The sequence below is a fragment of the Dermochelys coriacea genome, chromosome 8, assembly GCF_009764565.3.
Source record: "Dermochelys coriacea isolate rDerCor1 chromosome 8, rDerCor1.pri.v4, whole genome shotgun sequence".
Taxonomy (NCBI): domain Eukaryota; kingdom Metazoa; phylum Chordata; order Testudines; family Dermochelyidae; genus Dermochelys; species Dermochelys coriacea.
In genome coordinates, this window is record NC_050075.1 from 76,842,199 (window position 1) to 76,865,113 (window position 22,915).

At 42.0% G+C, this 22,915-nt stretch overlaps 1 protein-coding gene across 3 annotated transcripts in view; it reads right to left on the reverse strand.

Moving 5' to 3' along the window:
• Positions 1-2,118: 2,118 nt before the first annotated feature.
• The window catches only part of LRRC8D (leucine rich repeat containing 8 VRAC subunit D), a 96,316-nt gene continuing 75,519 nt past the window's right edge, over positions 2,119-22,915 (reverse strand). For all 3 annotated transcript variants that reach the window (XM_043520450.1, XM_038413334.2, XM_043520449.1), the window contains one exon: positions 2,119-5,020. In XM_043520450.1, the coding sequence (XP_043376385.1) occupies positions 2,445-5,018 (2,574 nt within the window). In that variant the 5' untranslated portion in view covers positions 5,019-5,020 and the 3' untranslated portion in view covers positions 2,119-2,444. The remainder of the gene's footprint in view (positions 5,021-22,915) is intronic.

Here is a 22,915-nt window from a genome sequence, read left to right on the forward strand (position 1 = left end):
TGTTGATCCAGAACTGGAGGAACAGTCTTGAAGGTGGGGAGGAGAGAGTGGCTGCCTATCAATGCTGGATCCCCTGTATGGAGAGGGTCATGCTGGGAAATTGTTCAATGGCAATAGGTAACTTGTGTTAGAAAAGGAAATTTATATAATATAGAAGTGCAAAGCTTGAAGTTGTGTTTTTATGTTTATTTTCTCTGTAACTGGTGTTTGCTTTTCCTTATTATTTCATCTTTGAATCAATGCTTTTTCTATTAAATAAACTTCTTGTTTATTTTTACCCCAACGCAGCCTCTGGTGTACAAACTGTGTGGAGTGTGTGTGCCCAAATAAGCTGGTGTTGGGGGTCAGGTTTCATACCTTTGGAGTGATGAACCAGAGGCGGGGAAGTCTGAGTGTCTGGTAGACAAGAACTCAGGGTAGACAGATTTGGGAACTCTTAGGTCTGGAAGAGCCATCAGGGTCGCCCCGCAAGTGACAACGAGGCTGGTACAAGCCAGGTTGAGACCTTTATGCTTGGGGGCGGGCTACTGGTGTCAGGGTTCTGAGCCACAGCAGCACAGCATTATGGCACCCAAAGTTCCAAGATGGGCATTGAGAGAGCACCCTACTGGCCTGAGCGATCCTCAAGTTGTCACAGTCCCATAATGCAAACACTCCCAGAAAGCACTGAGCACAGAAGAAGAGCAATGCACCATGGGATGCCTGACCAGAATGCTGGATGCTTGTTTCAAAACATTGCTGTGGCAGAACTGATATAAGGCAAAACCTACCTTAATCACGACGTAATAATGTCATGCGTCTGAACTGCTCATGCAACACTTGTTGCAGATCACTTAACACAGATACACAAAACCGGAAGCAAGTTTCAAATGCAGACATACCCTTATTTACAGTGACATGAATCAGGAGTAGCTCTACTGAAATCAGTGGAGTTCCACCACAGTAGCACTGACATGAGGAGAATCAGGCCCTTGGATTTTAGTAGGGCTTTAGCACAGTTCAGTACCCAACCACACTCCAGTAGAGAACTGTTTTAGCCATTACAGGAGTCTAACTTGTAAGTAGATCTCCCAGCACAGTAATTATTTCCATGTAGATGGCACTTAAGTGGACAAGCTTTGCAGCAGGTGATTTTGCAGATTAACAGTTTACACTTCTGTAGTGATTCAGGCAATGCTAAGTCAATGGAAAAATAATACACTCTGCTGGCTGCTTTTTCTCAGTTTATTTCATGCCTCATCTGGCAAGTGTTTATAGATTCCTGTGCTAACATTTTCAATGATTAAATGACCCAAAAATTGGATTTGTTTGGAGGAAGGATTATCTTGTGGTTAAAAGCACAGACTGTCAGGCCTCCTGTGTGAACCTGGGCAAGTCATAGCCTCTTTATGCCTCACATTCCACATCCGAGAAATAGGGCTGATTCCCACCTCCTTCGTGCAGGTGTTGTAAGACAAAACATTCATTAGAACTTATAGAGCATGGTGAGATTTGTGGATGGAAGGCTCTGTAGAGGAGTAAAGCAGGAGTAGTAAAACCACTGTATCTTTATCTAAAGGCCTTCCACCATCACCTTGCAAAACAATTCAAAATGATGAAGTTCAGTACCTGTCCTAGGGCCAATCCAACAGTTTAGTTGTAGAGATCTACATTTGACCATCTATCACCACTCCAGTTAGCAGTATCTGGGAGAACAGTGGGGCAACACAAATCAGTTCTGAAATGGAGAAAGGCCTTTACTGCTTAGCAGAAATTGCACTGTGTACAAAGGACTAGCGCTCTCTTGTACTGGTGGATTATGATAGGAATCCCATCCAAAAAATCAGGCCTTGTTGGTGAGAGATGTGGAGAGCTTTGGTCCCACAAGCAAATCACATACCTCTTTGTAAAACAATTGGAAGTTTTGCAGCAGTTCACAACATCAAATGCAGACATACGTCCTCAGTTAGTGAGGCAGCAGCTACAAAGATCAGTTTCCTTAAAAATGTATGAGAATTAATACTACATTACACACCAATGTGCATTTCAAGTGCTTTTCGGATAATACTGTAGTAGAAACCACTTACTTTTGCGCATTATTGGGGGGGGGGGAATAAAGTCCAGACATTAAAGAATAACTTATATAGTAAGAAAAAGGTCATCAATTTAATCAATCATTTACTTTAAGCAGGCAAGCAATTTGTAAACATTCAAAAGCGGCAGCATCCAAGTTACAAACAATTTAAAAGAAAAAGAATTGAGATTAAGGGTTTTTTCTTTCAAAAAAATTGGAAATGATCATTTAAAATGCTACAAACACTGAACACTCAGTTACATCACCTATCATCCTGCTAATAGTTCTTTCTTATAAAGATTCCAGTATTTCTAAAATTCATGATCTTGTAATAACTTGTACATTAGCATTTGCTGCTTGGAAGTCAGTTGCTTGAGGATTACACCTGTTTTTAAATCCCATTAGCAAAGGTGATATTTGTGTCTTGATTCAATACTTCTTTAACTTCTGAAGGCAAAGTGTCAAAGAGGTGATCTTCCACAACAAGCCCGCTTTTCCTGAGAAGCCGACATTGTCCTAGCATAGCTGGTAGCCGATCTAAGCAGTTTCCCTTCAGTTCCAGGTGAGTTAGCTGCACGAGCTGACCAATTTTATCTGGGATCGAGGTAATACAGTTTTGCCCCAGACTCAAAGTCCTTAATTTCACACATTTAAACAACTGTTTTGGCAAAATATCCACTTTGTTTCCTGTGATATGCAAATGCTGCAGATTTTGAAGCAATCCAATTTCCATTGGAATTGCTGCAATTGAGTTGTAGCTTACATCTAAGCATCTGAGTTTCTGTAAACTGAACACTGCGACTGGCAAGGATTCGAGTTTGTTATTGGAGAGATAAAGTGACTCCAAGTTCTTTACATGGGTAATGGAGGAAGGAATGTTGACTATTTTATTGTGCCACAACTTTAAGCAAGTAAGTCTTTTTAAGTGCTGGAAGCTGATGACTTCTTCAATTGTGCGTATGCTATTTGATTTTAAATCCAGATCCTGTAAATTAGACAGACTGAAAATGGCATGAGGAATTCTCTCCAGTTCACAGTTCTGTAGTTCTAACTCAGCTACATTCATCATTTTCTTAAGGCTATTCAGTACCAGAAGCTTGGTGCCATCATTGTGAATTACTAGTTTTGTTAGATGCGGTGCCACATCTGTGATATTGGTGGGGACTTTGGTCAAATTGCTCTTCACATGGAGTATTTTAAGGTGTCTTAACTCTCTGAGAGATTCAAGCCCTATCATCTTATTGTTTTCAGAATTCAAGTTGCCTATCAAGTATAACTCACGGAGATTTTTGAGCAAATACACCCAAGCAGGAATTTCTGCAACATCTGTGAATTTCACATGAAGGCATCTCAAGTTGTCACGGAGGAAGCTGAAAGCAGTCTGCTCAACCTTTGCAGGGCAGTGACAGAGATGAAGCTCTTGAAGGTTGGTCATCTGGGAGATTTTAGCTGGGATTTTTGCTTCAGGAATCAGCTCAAGTTTCAGCACATCCAGGTCTGTCAGGTCAAACACTGCATCAGGGACCCCTGATAGCATGAAGAGATGCAGTTCTTGCTTATCCTGTGCATTGCGGGAGACATGCTGCCGAAGTTTTTCAAATGTCCACTCGTGGTTTAAACTAATTTCACGCAGCTTGTTTTCACTTACCTCTGACAAGAAGACACCAAATCTCTTGGAGTACAACTGGTCGTACTGATCTACCATGTGCAAAAGAAATGCAAAATCATTTTTGACATCAGGAATATCACTGAAGCTGCTCTCTTCTCTGACCTTCTCAAAGGAGTATTCTTTTAAGGGTATTCTAAACAACCAGAAGAGAGTGTACAGACAGACAAAACCATACACACAAATGAGAGAAATGTAGCTGATAAGCAGCTTTTTCAACATGTAAGCCATATTGTGTGTGCACTCAAATTCCTTATAGCCAGTCAAATGCTCCACTTTTGGCTTGCAGTTGTGCTCAAAACTAATCTCATTTACAAAGTTAGCTGTGTAGCAAAGAATAAATATGAACTTGACTGTCTTGATGACTGTCTGGACAACATAGAGTTTATAAATCAAGTCACTGTCCTCCACATGGGCCCGGAATTTTCGAACTTTTTCAAACAGGGCTTTGGCTTGTTCTCCATCTTTTTTATCTAAAATAGTCATGCTGGGAACCTCAATAACTGGCTTTTCAGCTGAAAACTTGAAGCCAGTCTTGGTTATCATGGGCGTACTAGCACTTGGGCTTCCTTCATCACTGCTAGTGGAAACGTGCTTTGGCAGGGATTGGGCACCCGTTAGTCTCTGTTTGTTCTCCTCAGAGTCCTCACATGCTGTTTCAGATAATGCTTTTGTAGTCCAAGGGGATTCAAAACACTTTCCTAATATAGACACAAAATGTTCTATTTTTGAGCATGTTTTGGGATATTTAAACCAAAAATTGCTACTAACCATTAAAATAATAGTATGTATGAGAGCAAGATAGGGAAAATACTTTGAATACCAAGGAAGAGCCAAATGATAGCACATCTGGTTAATAAATATATATTGCTGATAATCCAAATTGGTTTTTCGGCCTGAAGAATCCTGTTTCTCATTCTTCGGCTCCTGATTTGATACAGTAGATTGCAACTGAGAATAGGTCGTTCTGCTCAGTGGTATGTCTGGTGTTATGGTAGGTGCACTTTCAAAGGAAACTGTTCTCATTGCCATTCCTTTATCTTGATCAGTGGTTGTTTCAAATCCTGGTGTAACATCAGCATTCTCTGATATGCTGGGTGATGCTTTTGAATTTACAGCAGACTGCAATACTGGCAAGCAGACCACCTGATCTTTGGTCAGCTGCATAGTTCCAGCAAAGATGGCAACCATTAGCATAACAACAGCAAGATAATCCATAAATACATCCCACCATGGTTTCAGGATGCGATAAGTTGGCTGAATGTCATTAAGTGATGCAACTTCTGCAAGGGTAAACATTCCTGAAACAAAACAAAACATAAGTTACTATCATTTGTTTTTGACAGACTGGTATAATTTTTTTTTCTGTTGAACAGCATAACATCACAAGACATGTAGAATCTGAAAAAGTTTTCCATTGCTCTTTGTATTTTGTTGAATTGTACGCTATTGTCCACCACCCCATAAAATGGAAGCAAGCCAGACAGGATCCTTTCAAGGGTGTACGGTGTCTCTAGAATAACAAAAACAACAACAAAATCTCTCTCTTTACTTACTGTCAAATTATACTTAGAGAGATCCATCACTTAATATTACAAGAGCTAACGGTTTGCACTGTATGATATAAATATCTGGACTGTTAAGAGCTGTAGTTGATATATTTTAAAAACGTGAATAGCAAATAGAATATAGCTTGTGAAAATCAGTTTTTGTAAAAGTGATTGGACTGTGTACTTTGAATATGTGAAGCATTATATTAGTGTTAATTAAAAAATATTTTAAAACATAAAAAATAGGAAACATTTTGCAAAACATTCTGCACTCTCTTATAACAATATGACAAAGACTCTCATTTCCAATTCATTCAAATAAGCTAAAAAAAAAATCAATAAATTTCACTCCTTTGTTATCAGATGCTTTTCCTTAGGTACCACCAACTCATGTCTTAGCAATGTTAATGTTTCAACTATTATATAAAAATACTATACTAAAAGAGCTGCTTTCAATATTTTTATTTATTTTACAGCAAGATATTCAAATTATTTAAAATAGTCTGGAAAATGAATAGAATCTCTCATTTCTCAGTTAATGCAAATAAAAAAAAGACAATTATCTGGAAATCAGTTTATATAGCAAACTAGTTGCAAGACTTATTTTTCCAATTAAATTTTATCCATTGCTACCTGGAACTGTAAATCTGATTTGGATTCCCACCCAATCCTTGTTGCAGCATAGTTTACTGCCCATCAAATAGATGTTTTCTTTTATTATTATGCAGTCTGAAGGGTTGAACCTATCTGTTCAAAGAATAAACTTCCCTTGCAACCAGGATGTGATAAAAACACCAGTTTAACTGTTTTATTCATGACTAAAATTTGTAATTTCTACTGTAATTGTGAAGTGCATGTGTCACATGCATCACATATACCCACACAAGCAGCGGGGTGGGGGGGTAGGAGGGGAAGGGAAATCTGTATCACATAGTCAGTTTAACATAGTAGGAGTAGCTAATGGTGAGAATGGCCAGTCAGGATACTAGGAGAATCCAAAGCAGACAGGATGGATCAGCTGGGTTAATTATTTTAACAGTATGACAGTTCAGATCTATGCAGAAGTACACCTCAGTTTGCTGTTTGTTACTTAGGGGGTACAGTCACAAATGTACATGCACAGCATGTGATCACTTGGTTACTTCTAATCCATATTTCTTCATACTTGTCAAGTAAGCTTGGACAGAGTCTATAGCAGGACTGTATTTTAAGACACTGAATATTTGCAAGCCAAATAGTGTAATTAATAGTTGCCTCTTGCTCACATCAGAGTGCAGAACTCAAACTGGCCACATTCCATTTGGCCAACTTCTTATACAAAAACAGTTCACCTTTAGGCTGAGAATGAGCAGGAGACATTTCAGCCAAAGCCAAATTTTAGTCAGAAAGTTATAGGCATCTGAAAATGGGGCCCAGAATGGAAGAGTCAGAGGCATCATGCTGCTACAACTACCTACACTGTAGCCACAACACAAAAGCCATGGCCCACATCATCACCTCCTGTGGGGAAACTCTCAGGAAGCAGCTTTGTGGAAGGCAGTCTTCCACGAGGATCTGTACGAGGGGATGAGGACAGCATGCTCCTTTCTCCCTCCCTCTTTCTGTCAAAACAAGGTGTGGGGGCCACCCACAAACCTGGTGGATCTAGTCATCTGCTTAGCGACCCAGTACCTCCAGACTGATGCTGGCCTTCACTGACGCCATCCAGTCAACGTGGCTCCACTGGAGCCATTTTACCAAGGATTCCTACACCCAAGAATACTTTGGGGGAATCCCAAAGCAAACAGCCTCCACAGTAAAGAGAATACATCCCAGGCTGGAAAGGCCCACTACTGCTCCAGCTGAAGTCAATGACAAAACTCCTACTGACTTCAATGGGACCAGAACCAGGCACTGTATGCTAGTCGTTTGTAATTTATGTAGATAGATAAACATATAATGATCCTCCCCCACCCCTCATGGCTGAGGTCACAGGTGGCACAATGGCCATCCCACCTAGCAAGGAAAAGAATATTAATAATGTTTTTTCCTGTACAGATCTTTCAAAGGGGCTTTGAAATGAGGCTTCTGATGGTCTCAGATACTTTCTGCAAGGTCTGGTCTACACTAGAATTTTTATAAAATTTCTCCACCAATGAACGGTAGCAGTGGTGAGACAGCTAGCAAAGACAAGCCACCAACAGCTACTGGTGCTTTGCCCATTGTCAGCTAGACCTACGCTGAGCATGGTCAGCCGATGCAGAAGCCAGAGAACTAGCTGCCAGTCTATTCTACTATTCCCACCATTGTACTACTGCTACTGGTGGTAGTACAATAGCAGCATTTTTCTCAAAACCTTCCTTTTGTAGACACAGACTAACTATGCTGAAAATGGTTTCATTCAGTCTATACTAGCAGAAGCCATTTTCAGTTCAGGGGAACCTGTTCCTAAAACCACTGCCACCAAGGGCTTAATTTCACAGTGTAGAAAGGATGCCACAAGAACATTTGTATAACACTGAAAACTGGCCACCATCAGCAAGTTAAGAGTCATCCAGGGAGCTGGGGGAGAAATGAGTAAAACAGAGACAGAGCACAAGAGTTCAAATTGTTGTTGATTTTTTTTAAATAATCTATTATAGACTTTGTCCTATGCACAAAATTATTTCAAAAATTTCAGTAAACTTGATAGTTGCTGTAATCCTCTTACTGTAGGCTGCAGCCAATGTGATGTAACAAGAGCTTTAGACAAGAACAGCATTCAGCTCTCTGAACAGGTCTTTTCTTTCAAGTTACTGAAACTCACAGAAGAACTGCTGTTTCAACAGAGATTAGCAGTTATGAAACATGGAAAACGGTGTTACTTTACAATCTAAAATTCAGAATGTCATAAAAAGAGAGGCAGACAGTTTCTACCTAGTATCGTTGGGTCTATGAACTGAAAACCAGCTCTCCTTTCCCCACCTCTAAAATATTTAGGCACCCTGAGTTAAAAACAAAAACAAAACTAAAAACCCACACACTTCATAAATCACATTCTGACACGCTGCAAGTGAAGTTGATATATTCCACAAGTCTTCACTCTCCTCCTTCAGTTTCACTGAACTAATAACCATAAAAGTTGAATTCATACTTCAATGCTAATTTTTTACATTCCATCTATTGCAGATTTGGAGGATTTGAGACTTAAATTGAAGTCAGGACAATAAGTTTGCCAAATACAACCCACTATTTTTATGATTATTTTACTAAAAAGGCCAGCTTTAAGTACTTGCACAGTTTTAACATGTTTTTGTTCTATAGTTTGTAAATACCCTTTCATAAGTTGGAAAGCAATTTCTTTCACAACCATTTTTCATCTTCATTTTGGGGATAGGGATTAGGTTTGATGTAAATCTAAAGTAGGAATATCAGACTCATTCTGCATTGGGGGACAAATAGTATAAATTTGGATCTGTGGCCTGGAGTTAGAAAACCAGGGCCATAAACAACACTTTGCCTATAGCAGGCCTCCTGTTGAAGTCAATTGGAGTTCTGTGCAAAGATCCAGGGCAGCCTATTCTGTAGGTTGGCATCTTAGAACATTGGAGAACACATACCCCCATTTCATTGGAAAGCCAAGAACCAGATTTCCTGTGGTAAAAAAACCATCTACTTCTAGCCCTTGTGGTTCATCAGGCACTGAATGGTAAAAAGGTCTCCAATCTCCCAGTTGAAGCACTGCTTTTTTGACACCATAGTCCAGGACTGAAACTAGAAAGTCCTGGTTCCCGAAGATGTTTTTCAGTGATTTTCAATCCCTAGCACAGAGTTTAGAGGGCAGACACTTACTTTAAGACAGTGTGGTTAAGTTCAGTTTTGATGTAAAACTAGTCATTTCAATTATCGCTATTACAACATGACAGCTTAACACTACATAACTGGAATACACAAGAAAGCTATCTACAGGAAATCCTTGTATTTTGATGAATAACCTCCTCTCCTTACCTAAACCTTCCAACAAAATACTCATTGACTTGGCCAATCTAAGTAGTCAATATGATAGAATTTTATCTTAGCCCAGGTCTACACTACGAGATTAGGTCGAATTAGCAGAATTAGATCGATTTAACCCTGCACTCGTCCACACGATGAAGCCATTTACTTCGACTTAAAGGGCTCTTAAAATCAATTTCTGTACTCCTCCCCCGACGAGGAGAGTAGCGCTGAAATCAACCTTGCTGGGTCGAATTTGGGGTAGTGTGGTCGCAATTTGATGGTATTGGCCTCTGGGAGCTATCCCAGAGCGCTCCATTGTGACTGCTCTGGCCATATTCTCAACTCAGATGCACTGGCCAGGTAGACAGGAAAAGGCCTGCGAACTTTTGAATCTCATTTCCTGTTTGGCCAGCGTGGCAAGCTGCAGTTGAGTGCAGATCTCATCAGCAGAGATGACCATGATGGAGTCCCAGAACTGCAAAAGAGCTCCAGCATGGACCAAACAGGAGGTATGGGGAGACGAATCTGTGCTATCAGAACTCCGTTCCAAAAGATGAAATGTCTAAACATTTGAAAAAAAGTCTCCAAGGGCATGAAGGACAGAGGCTATAACAGGGACCCACAGCAGTGCTGCGTGAAACTTTAGGAGCTCAGGCAAGCCTACCAAAAAAACAGAGAGGCAAATGGATGCTTGGGGTCAGAGCCCCGGACATTGTCGCTTCTATGATGAGCTAACAGAATGCCATTCTAGGGGGTGCAGCCACCACTACCACACCCCTGTACTTTGACTCCATCAATGGATTATCATGCAACAGGGATGTGCATTTTGGGGACGAGGAAGACGAGGAGGAGGAGGTTGAAGATAGCGCACAGCAAGTAAGCGGAGAAACCATTTTCCACAAGAGTCAGGAACTGTTTCTCACCCTGGATCTGGAGCCAGTGCCCCCCGAATCCACCCAAGGCAGGCTCCCGGACCCACCAGGCGGAGAAGGGACCTCTGGTGAGTGTACCTTTGTAAATATAATACAAAAGCAAGCATGTTTAAAAGCAAGCATGTTTAATGATTAATTTGCGGCCAGTACAGCTACTGGAAAAGTCTGTTAACGTGTCTGGGGACGGAGCGGAAATCCTCCATGGACATCTCCATAAAGCTCTTCTGGATGTACTCCCAAAGCCTTTGCAAAAGGTTTCTGGGGAGGGCAGCCTTATTTCGTCCTCCATGCTAGGACACTTTACCACGCCAGGCCGGTAGCACGTAGTCTGGAGTCACTGCATAACAAAGCATGGTAGCGTATGGTCCCGGTGTTTGCTGGCATTCAAGCAACATCCGTTCTTTATCTCTCCGTATTATCCTCAGGAGAGTGATATCATTCATGGTCACCTGGTTGAAATAGGGTAATTTTATTAAGGGGACATTCAGAGGTGGCTGTTCCTGCTGGGCTGTTTGCCTGTGGCTGAACAGAATCTTCCCCGCTGTTAGCCACGCAGTGGGGGGAAGGGTGAAGCGATCATCCCAGAGAATTGGGTGGCGGAGTTTAGTTGGATTTGTGCTGCATGTTAACCCGAAAACCACAGCCCCTCCGTTTAAATTGCCAACCCATTTTAAATGGCCAACCCAACGGCTGTTTGGTATGGGAAATGAGGGTGCTGCTGTTTGAAACCATTCCCACGTTATGAAAGTTAAAGATGCCAAAAGACTGTGGCTTACCATGGTTGCCTGCAAGCTGAATTCTTTTGCCCGCCGGCCCTGCACGTGTGGTCTCTCACACCAAACCGGCAGACCCTCAATATAAGAGGCAAAATGCGACCTTGTACCGAATGCACATGTGCTATGTAATGTTAACAACAAGGTTCATCCTGAAAGAGTCTACCCATTGTTCTCTAAAATGTGTCTTTTTAACTACTTCTCTCCCTTTTTTTTTCCTCTCGCAGCTGCAAATGTTTCATCGCTCACACTATCATCTCCTTTCCAGAGGCTAGCGAAGATTAGAAGGCGAAAAAAAAGCACTCGCGATGAAATGTTCTCTGAGCTCATGCAGTCCTCCCACACTGAAAGAGCCCAGCAGAATGTGCGGAGGCAAACAATGTCAGAGTCCAGGAAAGCACAATATGAACGCAAGGACAGGTGGTGGGTTGAAGATAATAAGTGGCGGATTAAGATGATAGGTGGCGTCACCTTGCTGACAGAAGGCAGGAGTCAATGCTGAGGCTATGGAGGATCAAACTGATACGCTCTGGCGTATGGTTGAGATAAAGGAAAGGCAGCATGAGCACAGACCGCCACTACAGCCCCTGTGTAACCAACCGCCCTCCTCCCCAAGTTCCATAGCCTCCTCACCCAGACTCCCAAGAATGCAGTGGGGGGGGGCCTCCAGGCACCCAACCACTCCACCCCAGCAACAGAAAGCTGGCATTCAATAAGTTTTAAAGTGCAGTGTGGCCCTGTCCTTCCCTCCTTCCCCACCCCTCCCGGACTACCTTGGCAGTTATCCCCCTATTTGTGTGATGAATTAATAAAGAATGCATGAATTTGAAGCAACAACGACTTTATTGCCTCTGCAAGCAGTGATCAAAGGGGGGAGGGGAGGGGAGAGTGGTTAGCTTACAGGGAGTAGAGTGAACCAAGGAGTAGGGGTTTTCATCAAGGAGAAACAAACAGAACTTTCAAACCATAGCCTGACCAGTCATGAAGCCGGTTTTCAAAGCTTCTCTGATGCGCACCACGCCCTCCTGTACTTTCTAACTGCCCTGGTGTCTGGCTGCACGTAATCAGCGGCCAGGCGATTTGCCTCAACCTCCCACCCCACCATAAACATCTCCTCCTTACTCTCACAGATATTGTGGGGCTCACAGCAAGCAGTAATAACAATGGAAATTTTGGTTTCGCTGAGATCTAACTGAGTCAGTAAACTGCACCAGCGTGCTTTTAAAGGTCCAAATGCTCATTCTACCACCATTCTGCACTTGCTCAGCCTATAGTTGAACAGCTCCTTACTACTGTCCAGGCTGCCTGTGTATGGCTTCATGAGCCATGGCATTAAGGGGTAGGCTGGGTCCCCAAGGATAACTATAGGCATTTCAACATCCCCAACCGTTATTTTCTGGTCTGGGAAGAAAGTCCCTTGCTGCAACTGTTGAAACAGACCAGAGTTCCTGAAGATGCAAGCATCATGTACCTTTCCCGGCTATCCCACGTGGATGTTGGTGAAACATCCCTTGTGATCCACCAGTGCTTGCAACACCATTGAAAAGTACCCCTTTTGGTTTATGTACTCGATGCCTTCGTGCTGTGGTGCCAAGATAGGGATATGGGTTCCATCTATCACCCCACCACAGTTAGGGAATCCCATTGAAGCAAAGCCATCCACTATGACCTGCACATTTCCCAGAGTCACTACCCTTGGTAGCAGCAGCTCAGTGATTCCACTGGCTACTTGGATCACAGCAGCCCCCACAGTAGATTTGCCCACTCCAAATTGATTCCCGACTGACCGGTAGCTGTCTGGCGTTGCAAGCTTCCACAGGGCTATCGCCACTCACTTGTGAACTGTGAGGGCTGCTCTCATCTTGGTATTCTGGCGCTTCAGAGCAGGGGAAAGCAAGTCACAAAGTTCTATGAAAGTGCCCTTACGCATGCGAAAGTTTCGCAGCCATTGGGAATTGTCCAAGACTTGCAACACTATGCGGTCCCACCAGTCTGTGCTTGTTTCCCGGGCCCAGAATCAGCGTTCCACAGCATGAACCTGCCCCATTACCACCATGATGTCCACATTGCCAGGGCCCATACTTTGAGAGAAGTCTGTGTCCATGTCCACATCACTCTCCTCACTGCACTGCTGTCGCCTACTCACCTGCTTTTGCAGGTTCTGGTTCTGGTTTTGCATATGCTGCTGGATAATGCGCGTGGTGTTTAGAACGGTCATAACTGCCGCAGTGATCTGAGTGGTCTCCATGCTTGCTGTGGTATGGCGTCTGCAGGAGAGCAGAGTGGCAGCGGAAGCGGAGAGTGCATGACGATGCAGACAGCAATATGGCGCCCACATGGAAAAAGGCGTGAAACGATTGTCAGCTGTTGCTTTCACGGAGGAAGGAAGGGGTAGGCTGGCAGCAGACGGTGCAGTATGACTGCTAGCCGTTGTCGTCTCCTGGGTGCTCGCCAGCAGACAGTGCAGTACAACTGCTAGCTGTCATCATCTCCTGGGTGCTTGCGATGCAACCCTGGGCTTAGCAGGCCAATGTCAAACCACTGAGCTATCCCTCTGCCAATATTCCAGGCAGGACTGAATCTCCATTAGACAAAACTTAAAGAAGAGAATGACCTTAGTCACTCCCATTTATGTCCAGGCGCCCCTGACAGACCTCACTGAGATCTGCCAGAAGCACCCATGTCTGCCCAGGAGCCCCTGACAGACTTCACTGAGGTCGGCCAAGAGCACCCAGGAGACGACAAGGATGGCTACCAGTCCTAATGCACCACCTGCTGCCACAAGGCAATGAGCTGCTGCTGTGTAGCAATGCAGTCCCGCGTCTGCTAGCACCAAGGAGACACACAGTGATGGTGAGCTGAGGGGGCTCCATGCTTGCCGAGGTATGGAATCTGCAGGGATAACCCAGGAAAAAAGGCGTGAAACGATTGTCTGCCTTTGCTTTCATGGGGAGGGGGCTGATGAAATGTATCCAGAACCACCCGTGACAATTTTTTTGCCTCATCAGGCACTGGGATCTCAACCCAGAATTCGAATGGGTGGCGGAGACTGTGGGAAGTGTGGGATAGCTACCCACAGTGCAATGCTCCGGAAGTTGACGCTAGCCTTGGTACTGTGGACGCACTCTGCCAACTTAATGGTCTTAAGTGGGGACACACATAATCGACTATATAAAATCGATTTCTAAAAAATCGACTTCTATAAATTCAACCTAATTTCATAATGTAGACAGAGCCTGAGTCTCTCTTTGAATAAGTATTTATCAGCAATGCTACGTCCCAATTTAAAAAGCCATTTTCTGTGAGAATTCTCTCTTCTTCAGATAAATTATGGTTAGCTAGGTTAGGAACCTCAGTTTTGCTCTCATCTCCTCCTAAAATCGTAGGAAGAACCTTCGAAGTCCTGGCAGCATGAGTGCACCAACTCCCCTTTCATTGTGAAGGTGACTTGGGAGGTCTAGAATTGAAAATATTCTAATTTATTCTATTATATACGTAGATATAAGGGCAATTTAATGATTCCTAAAAGCTCCAACCTAATGTGAGTAAAATGTACCTGTACTTTTATTGAAAAATAAAATATTCTCCATAAAGTCGTACTTTTTCTTAGATGTGATTGTAAAAAACCAAATAAATTACTTGCAGTTAAAACAATCAGAGCAGAATGAGAACCGTTGGCAATTACATATGCACAGATAGAAAGATAATATTACTACTGATCTAAATTACAGGCTTCAGATAAATCAACAACTGTAACCATTATTACATAAATTGTGTTGCCTGTCCAATTAAATTCCCTTTAATTAGTTTTTGAAAAGTAAGTATTAGCACAGCCCCTGAGAGATGTGATTAACAGCTCAGGAGTTTCGTTGGCAGACCTCAGAAAGCAACTACTCAAACAAACAGTGAGTGGACATGTTGGGATATTTCTTACTGGGTCACAAATTAAATTATTCTATTTGTAAATAAGATCAGTTTAAAATCTAAAGGAATCATTGGAATAGGAAGCAGCATCTTGGTTTGCAATCTTTATGTTTATTTACATCTCATTGCTTCCTGTATTCATTGATCAAAAATTCATCTGGCTGTCTCTGTACAGGCCCTATTTGATAAACCATTTCATATTTTCAATAATTTCACAGGAGGCAGGGGGGAAAACAAACTAACAAACAGAAAAACAACAACCCCACCCATTTTACTTTCAGGTTCCCAACAACTAAAATGACCCCACCTGTCTTTGTACTCCTCTGAAAATGGGAAGATAACTTAATCAATGTCATTAACTGGAGTTGGTCAAATATTTCTGCCAAAACTTTTCCAACAAAAAAATCCTTGTTTGAACTAACTGAATATTTTCCCCCACAGCTCACTCGCTCTCTCACTTATTCACACACACTTTATCTCCCCTTGCCCCCGCCTTTTTTTGGACCAGCCCTACCCATTAGTCATCACCTTCAGAAAGGTAAGATAGTCCCAATATATTTATTCTTTGCTCATATGGAAGTCTTTCCATGCCTCTCTGATCATTGCCACTGCCGTTCTCTAGAGCTTTTCTGCTTGTGCTATACCCTATAGAAGATGGGATGACTAGAAGTGAACTAAATATAGTGGATGATGAGATTGATACTTGCAGTGTCTTACTGGTGTACGAGGTATTACAGTTGTTCCACATTTCCGCAGAGAGATCTCAGAGAAGGGTATTGAAAGCACCTTCTCTTCTCCCCAAGGAACCTAATGCAAGGGGCCAGAGGATTTGATCTTTTCTTCCCTCCTGGATAATGTGTATACAGAGAACCTGGGAGAGATTATGAGGCAGTATGGGACCCAGTGGCACCATCATACAGATGGCTTTTACCTCTATGCCTCATTTTCACCAAACCTGGATTGTAGGGTTACTGAACCTAGTGGAAGTTCAAATCTGGATGCGAGCAAACTTCCTGAAGTTTAACCTAGACAAGGCATAATCAATGCCAGAAGACAGATTCATTTCAGAGGAGATTGCGCCTGGAACTTTACTTGGGTGTGTACCATCACCCTTTCCTAGCATGGTGTAAAGTCTCCTGTCCCATTGGATCACTCGCTGCTTCTAGTTTTTCACAGAAGCAGTGTCAACCTACCAACATCATCTCCCATTTGAAGAGAAACAGGATGGATAAATAGTTATAAGCACATGACAATTGTGCTTTGGTACCTATTCCATTCCAGTACAATTTGAAGTGCTGGAGACGATTATCTTTGTAAGTGACCTACAAATCAAAACTGATAATTCAGCAAGTGCAGATTTCTATGCTGAGTGCTCCTACTCATCAGGCCTGGGGGAGAATTCAGCACAGATATAGATAGATAGATAGATAGATAGATAGATAGATAGATAGATAGATAGAAGAAATATTTTAAATGTTTCTCAGTTCTGCTTTTTGATACTTTTTGGGTGACAGAATACATCATCATCTCACATCAAAGCCGTGAGTGAAAGAGCTGCAATGAGATTTCTGCTACTTGTGATGTCACTCACAATTCCTGCCTTTGAAACTATCTTCCTTAAGAGCCATTAGAACTTAAATTTCACAAGGTTTGGGTTTGATTGGCTTTTAATTTTTTTTAATTCAGTCTTTTAACTTAGAATATGTTATCATTTTCATTTATTAGACATTTTAGGCTAGGTAATCTTATGAAGGATGGAATTTTGTTATTCATATGATTTCAGTATATTTTAAAGTAATTTATTTTACAGTACTAAAATTAGTGTACAGCAGGTAGGCACTTCTCTGAGACATGCTATATTATAAAGCATGACATATTAATTTAGAAAAACAACTGGGGCCGAATGGACAAGGAAAATATTGGTTCAGGAAAGTTGAAGGAGAAATTCCAAACAAAGAGAAATAAAAAAATTAGGAATGACAGTTTCACTCTAGCCTTAAAAAAGAAAGAAATTACACTATTGCCCTATGCCATATTTACAGCTTGTACCTGAAGAGACAAAGAATCATGCTAATTAATCAGAACCCATTAAGTGAATCAAAAGATAACTGCACAGCTATAGGGCTGGATCTTCTCACAGCATATCCCTGGGTCTGAAAAATATCTTCTGTCTGAATTAGACTGTACATAAACACCTCAAAGCCATTATCTTCCTCTTTCCATACAGCACTGAGCATGCTGATAGTGTGCAATAAATGACTATCAACTAACCCACCCTCGTCTACTATTCCTTATATACGTTGGGTATGTAAACTTTGTGCTTCATTAGCTTTGTGTCAAAAATGGGATTCCTGTTTTATAAACAATGTCAAAGCTCAATATTTTTCTTAAAAAAATCCTATAAAACCTCTCTCTTCTCCCCCTCAAAAGTTTTCAGTCCTTCAAAACTAGACTTTTTCTGGTTATGTAACACTTTGTAACTTAACTTTCAATCCTGCTATTTTACTGTTTACCTTCTATAATCCCTGCATACCACCCATTTAATTAATATTGCTTTAAAGTATTGAGATATAAATCGACCATATACAGATATGTGGTCTAATCAGTGTTGCTTATGCTTAGAGCAGTAAAATTATCTCTCACACCAGAGGGGAATGTTACAGCCCCCCCCCCAAAAAAAAGTTTCCTAACATTTCTATTCATCTGGTCCAAAACAGGCTTCAAGGGGAGCTGCAGGTGCTCAGCACCTCTCAGGTTTTGGCCCATTAGGGTTAAACTATTTAACAGTTTTCTTTTGATTTATGAACAACAATTCAGAGAGCGCCTATGAGCCTGATTCTCAGTTACACTAAGGTCCCTTTCTGCTGGTCTAACTGTCATTGTCTCTGCCTTCTCCCCAGTCGCAGCAGCAAATCAATGGAATGTCAGGCCAGATGGGCAGCATACATCTGAAAGAGTGACCCCTTCACATGGGGAGAGCTGTACAACCAGAGGTACATGAGACAGGGTTTCAAATAGTATTCCAATTGCAATTGCTATGTGCACACATGCCTCTGTATCCCCTCCTATCCCCAGTTGGGTCATAAAAGGTGCCAAGGCAGTGGTGGGTGGGGAATAGGAATCTCAAAGTAGGAAGAAAGCAGAAGCTTTGAAGAACAGGAGTATAAGGGAGCTGAAAGCCTAAGCAGAGGTCACAATGGTAGAGCTGCAGGAAGCCAATAAATGAGGTCATGAAGAACAAAGGAAAAGGTAGAGATTCAGGTTCATTAACAGGATTCTCAATAGTAGTTTCATACTAGTCAGTGTTCACTATTCCCATGCATGCACAACCCCAACAGCTAATCAAGAGAGGGTAATAAAGAATAGAGAGGGGAGGGAGCAGAAAGCATTTTCTGTTATAGTTGTTATAACTCATATGGTATGTATCCACAGCATTAACACTGTCTTTACTGCAGACTCCCATTGCTTTGCTAAATGTTATTAATTATGATAGCACCTAGAACTCCAGTCATAGGCCCCTATTGTGCTGTACAAGCATAGAACAAAAGCTGGTCCTTGCCCCAAAAAGCTTATAATCTAAGTAGGAGCTTAGAGTCAGTGTTTTAAAAGCCATACATGCCTCACCAGCTAGGAAAGGAGGACACACAAAATTAAGAGATATTGTTCATGGAACTAAGACACACAATGATCTTGTGTATTGACCTTTCACCTCTGCATATCTGGAATTAAATGCTAGCTTCAGTCACCAGGAAACAAATTTGATGGACTGATTCTAATTCCTGCTCATGCACAATATGAAACATTCACAATGATCGAACTGGCACAGTTTTTAGTGTCTACCAAATAAGTATCCTAGAATAGTGTTTCTCAACCTTTTTGATACCAGGGACTGGCTTGCTACCTTCCTAAAGTGTGTCAGGGAGATCTCAGGGACCATCGCACAACCTACACAAGAACAGTACTTGGTGCTGCAGTGCACCAGAGCTATGCACAAACAGCTTCAGACTAGTGCTAAAATGTCCCTCATTTACATAAGTACTAGATTAACTCACATTTTACATGAGAAAAAGATCTCAGCAGAGACAATAGAAGTAGCATTGATTTCAGGTAAAATGACAGCATCACAAGTGACATGTGTTTCTTATGCAGTAATTAGTAACTTGACACTATCTATAATTAGACTATATTGAGATTGTGGATAGACAGAGTACATCTACACTGCACATCACTGACAGTGGCATGTAGGGTATTCATAGCCACAGTGAAAAGCAGGCTGCATCCACACTACAGTGTGTAGGTACACGCGGCAGTGAAAAGCTCTAGTGTGGGAGCCAGTGGGACACCACCTTGCTAAAAATAGCAGTGTAGACAGGAGAAGACCTGCTTGGGTGTGCAGAGAGCTGTGAAGAGTCCATAAAGATTCAGGTGCATGTTTACCTCTGGTAAGACCATTTACATTACTATTTATGCCTGTGCTAGGGGGACGTGCAGGATATGTATGCAACAGGCCACCATAAGGAGAGTGCAGTGCAGATATACCCAAAGTTCACATCCCATTCCAGAGAATTTTTAAGATATGCCAGCACAGGTGCCAACTCTTCCCGGCGCCAGTGGGTGCTCGACCCCCTGCGGCCCCGCCCCGACTCCACCCCTGCCCCACCTCCATTCCAACCCCTTCCCCAAAGTCCCCACCCCAACTCCGCCCCCTCCCTGCCCCATTGGACTCCTTCCCCAAATCTTCACCCCCGCCTCTTCCCTGAGCGCGCCATGTCCCCGCTTCTCCTCCTCCCTCCCAGCGCTTGCCGCCACAAAACAGCAGTTTCGTGGCAGCAAGCGCTGGGAGGGAGGAGGAGAAGTGGGGATGTGGCGTGCTCAGGAGAGGAGGCAGAGGCGGAGGCGAGCTGGGGTGGGGAGCTGCCAGTGGGTGCAGAGCACCCACCAATATTTCCCTGTGGGTGATCCAGCCCCGGAGCACCCACGGAGTCAACACCTATGTATGCCACAACCAGTAATATTGATAAAGATACAGAATGGATTTGTGTACACAAGACTGACAGAAAATATGGCAAAACAACTTCTTGTTTAATTACCCGAGTAAAGGCACCACTAAATACGATTGCTCTTCGTTTAACCTGGACTGATTGGGCATATTATATGATCACGTAAGGTTATGGCAGTCTATAGTCCATGTATGTGGGTTGAGAGGCGGGCAATATTTAAATATTTCATCCATTTCCAAAATGCACTATTTCTCTCTCTCTTTCTAACAGTGAAATTTCTGCAGGGTGTGTCCCCCCATCTGTCCGTCACCACTTTGATGAGCAGAGCAACAGATTGTAAACATCATACATAGAGCCTGCTGCCTCGCCATGAACCGATGTGTCTTTGGTTTCTAGAGAAGTGCCTGTGGTTCTACATAAGCACCATTTTCCTTCGTTTGTTTCTCCACCATTAAAACAGAAGTTCATTTAAAGAAATTGTAGGATAAGGGGGGAGGAGGTGAGAGTAAAGTTACTCTCACCTCCTCCCCGCCTTGTAATCACTTTAGACATCTAAAAAACACTGAAGCCCCTAGGATATTTAGGATCTTAATCCTTGATGTGTTTGCTGAATTTACTTTTATTTTCAGCCCATGTGGTCATGACAGCCCAATAGCTGGAAAAGTCTTTGTGACTTCTCTCCTCTATTCAAAACATGTGTGTGTATGCATGCAGAGACTGAAAGATCCAGTCAGTAGCAGATACCTCTGATCTCATCCCTGCCTGCCCTTATCATACAAGGAAGCCATCCAGATCATGGCCTATGTCAAGCAGTGGGTGCAGATCACTGTTGCCCCTCCCCACACACTCTACTGAATACCACTGGTTTTATTGCCCAAGGACCCTCTGAATCCGGACTTCTTTTGGGGGGGGGAAGCTGTTTTTTAAACTTAGTAGATTTATTCTCTTACAAATATAACAACATGTTCTTTCTAGCAGACATTGACCCAGCACAATAACAGTTGGATGCACTAGGTGTGCTTTATTCTCAGTACTCATGAATAAATAGAATACACCCACACTATACATACGCCTAGAGACTGTATTTTTATCTTGGGATTCTGCTGACATGCACAGACCATTAACTGTGTTTTATGATATACTTCTTTAAAAACCTGCACAAAATGATGAAGTAAAACAACACGAAGAAAACTGCTCTGACAGACTTGTTCTCTTCTAGGTCTGTAGCCTCCTTGCTAACTAAACCCTGCTTTAAAAAGCAACTCCCTTATCCCTGCCAATAAGTTTCACAAGGGCCATCACACCACAATTGGTGCTGGCAAATGAACCAATCAGAACACAGGTAATGGTGATCGTATACTACAGAAGTAACATTAGCATTCAGAGTATTTTCCTCAGTGATTTTCCAACTTTCCGATTCAGTGGGATCCAAAGTTGAAGTCAGTAGTGGCAGCAGTAAATCTTTATATTACGGTTTCACCCAAAGGCCCTAATTGGGATTATGGCTTTATTATGATGGGTGCGGCACAAACCAGACAATTCCTGCTCTAGAGTTCTAACAATCTAAAAATGATCATTTGTTAGGCATTGCTGCTGTTTGCTGCTGTTCAAGACAAAAAGACAGAGAGGATTTATCACAGACTACAACAGAAAAAAGCTCTGGGATAACATATTGCATGCTTAATCACTCTAATTCATCCTTTCTTTAGGCAGTCAACTTTGAAAAGGGTTAGCAAAGTGTCTTTGTAAATCCCTTTACAGTACAACATTCCTATATGCTTAGCCACATTCTTTCCACTGCTTTTAGAATGATACTATCTCAAAAATAAGGCACGTGGAAACAAACAAACTCTACCTTCTTTATAACTACCTTTTCTAGTCAAGTTTGTTTTAACAGAGTTAATGAAGCATTCTAAATATTTGCTTTAGTTCAGACCATGAAGAAATTAGACACATGGATGCATGGAGAAGAAATCTTATTTAATCTCACTTCCAGACTCTCATTCCCCTTAACATTAAACCCAGTTTGATGCTCTACTCAGCAGTGACTGAAAAATAGGAAAGTCATGCCTGTAGAACTTCCCCAGTGGCACTGCTAGACTTGTTCCAGATTCTTATTGCTAGAGTCATGATTATCAGAGCCCTAACTTGATGCACTAAAAAAACTTTCCAACAGGCATAGTCAGAGGTACCTACTATTGCTCCATTTCATTGTCTGGATTTTACAACCAATATGGAGTTGATTTAGTTAGCCAGGCAAAGAATCAACTCAGAGACAGAACATTTACCTTTTCCCCAGGTGCTTCCATGCCCCACTCATGCAATAACATGTTTTCCATTTGAATTTGTTCCTGCAAGTCCTTTCCACACCATTTAAGACAGCAGAATAATAGCTTCCCAACTTCTCCAGCAACATAAAGAAGATCTGTCCCTCTCTTTGGAGGAAAACAAATTAAATCATGTTTTTGTTTCAACATGTAACCAAAAGAAATATAATTTTCATATATAAAAACAAGCTAAAGTAAGACTACCAAAAGTGTTTCTACTTTCTTTATACTCTCCAAGTTAAAAAATAATAGACATGAGATGATAATGCAGCAATATCTGAACAACTGGGACAAGAAAGGTCACTTTCTTTAGAACCTATTTTCTAGCTTTGTCTCCCATGGAGTGTCATTTTGCCAACATGCTCAAATTTTTAAAGGGAAATAAGATACATAAATGTTTAAGTCTTGACAAAGTACATCGATAAAATGCCACAAATTTCACTGCCACAGCTCTTATTCTGCCATCAACTATAGGTATTGAGAAGGGCTTCAGAAAGAGATGAGATCTTATGCTCAAATGTATTTGTGGGCTAACACAACAGGACAATGTTAAGATCTGAGACTTAGCCTTCACTTGAATTTTCCTTTTTTTCTTTAATGTTATTTTAGTCATGTTTCTGTATCTGAATTTATTTTGGGCCAAATTGTTGCCTGTCTCAGACGTGAATGCAGATGAATAAGGGGCATAAAGTTAATAGATTATAAGGCCAGATCATCTAGGCTAATCTTCTGC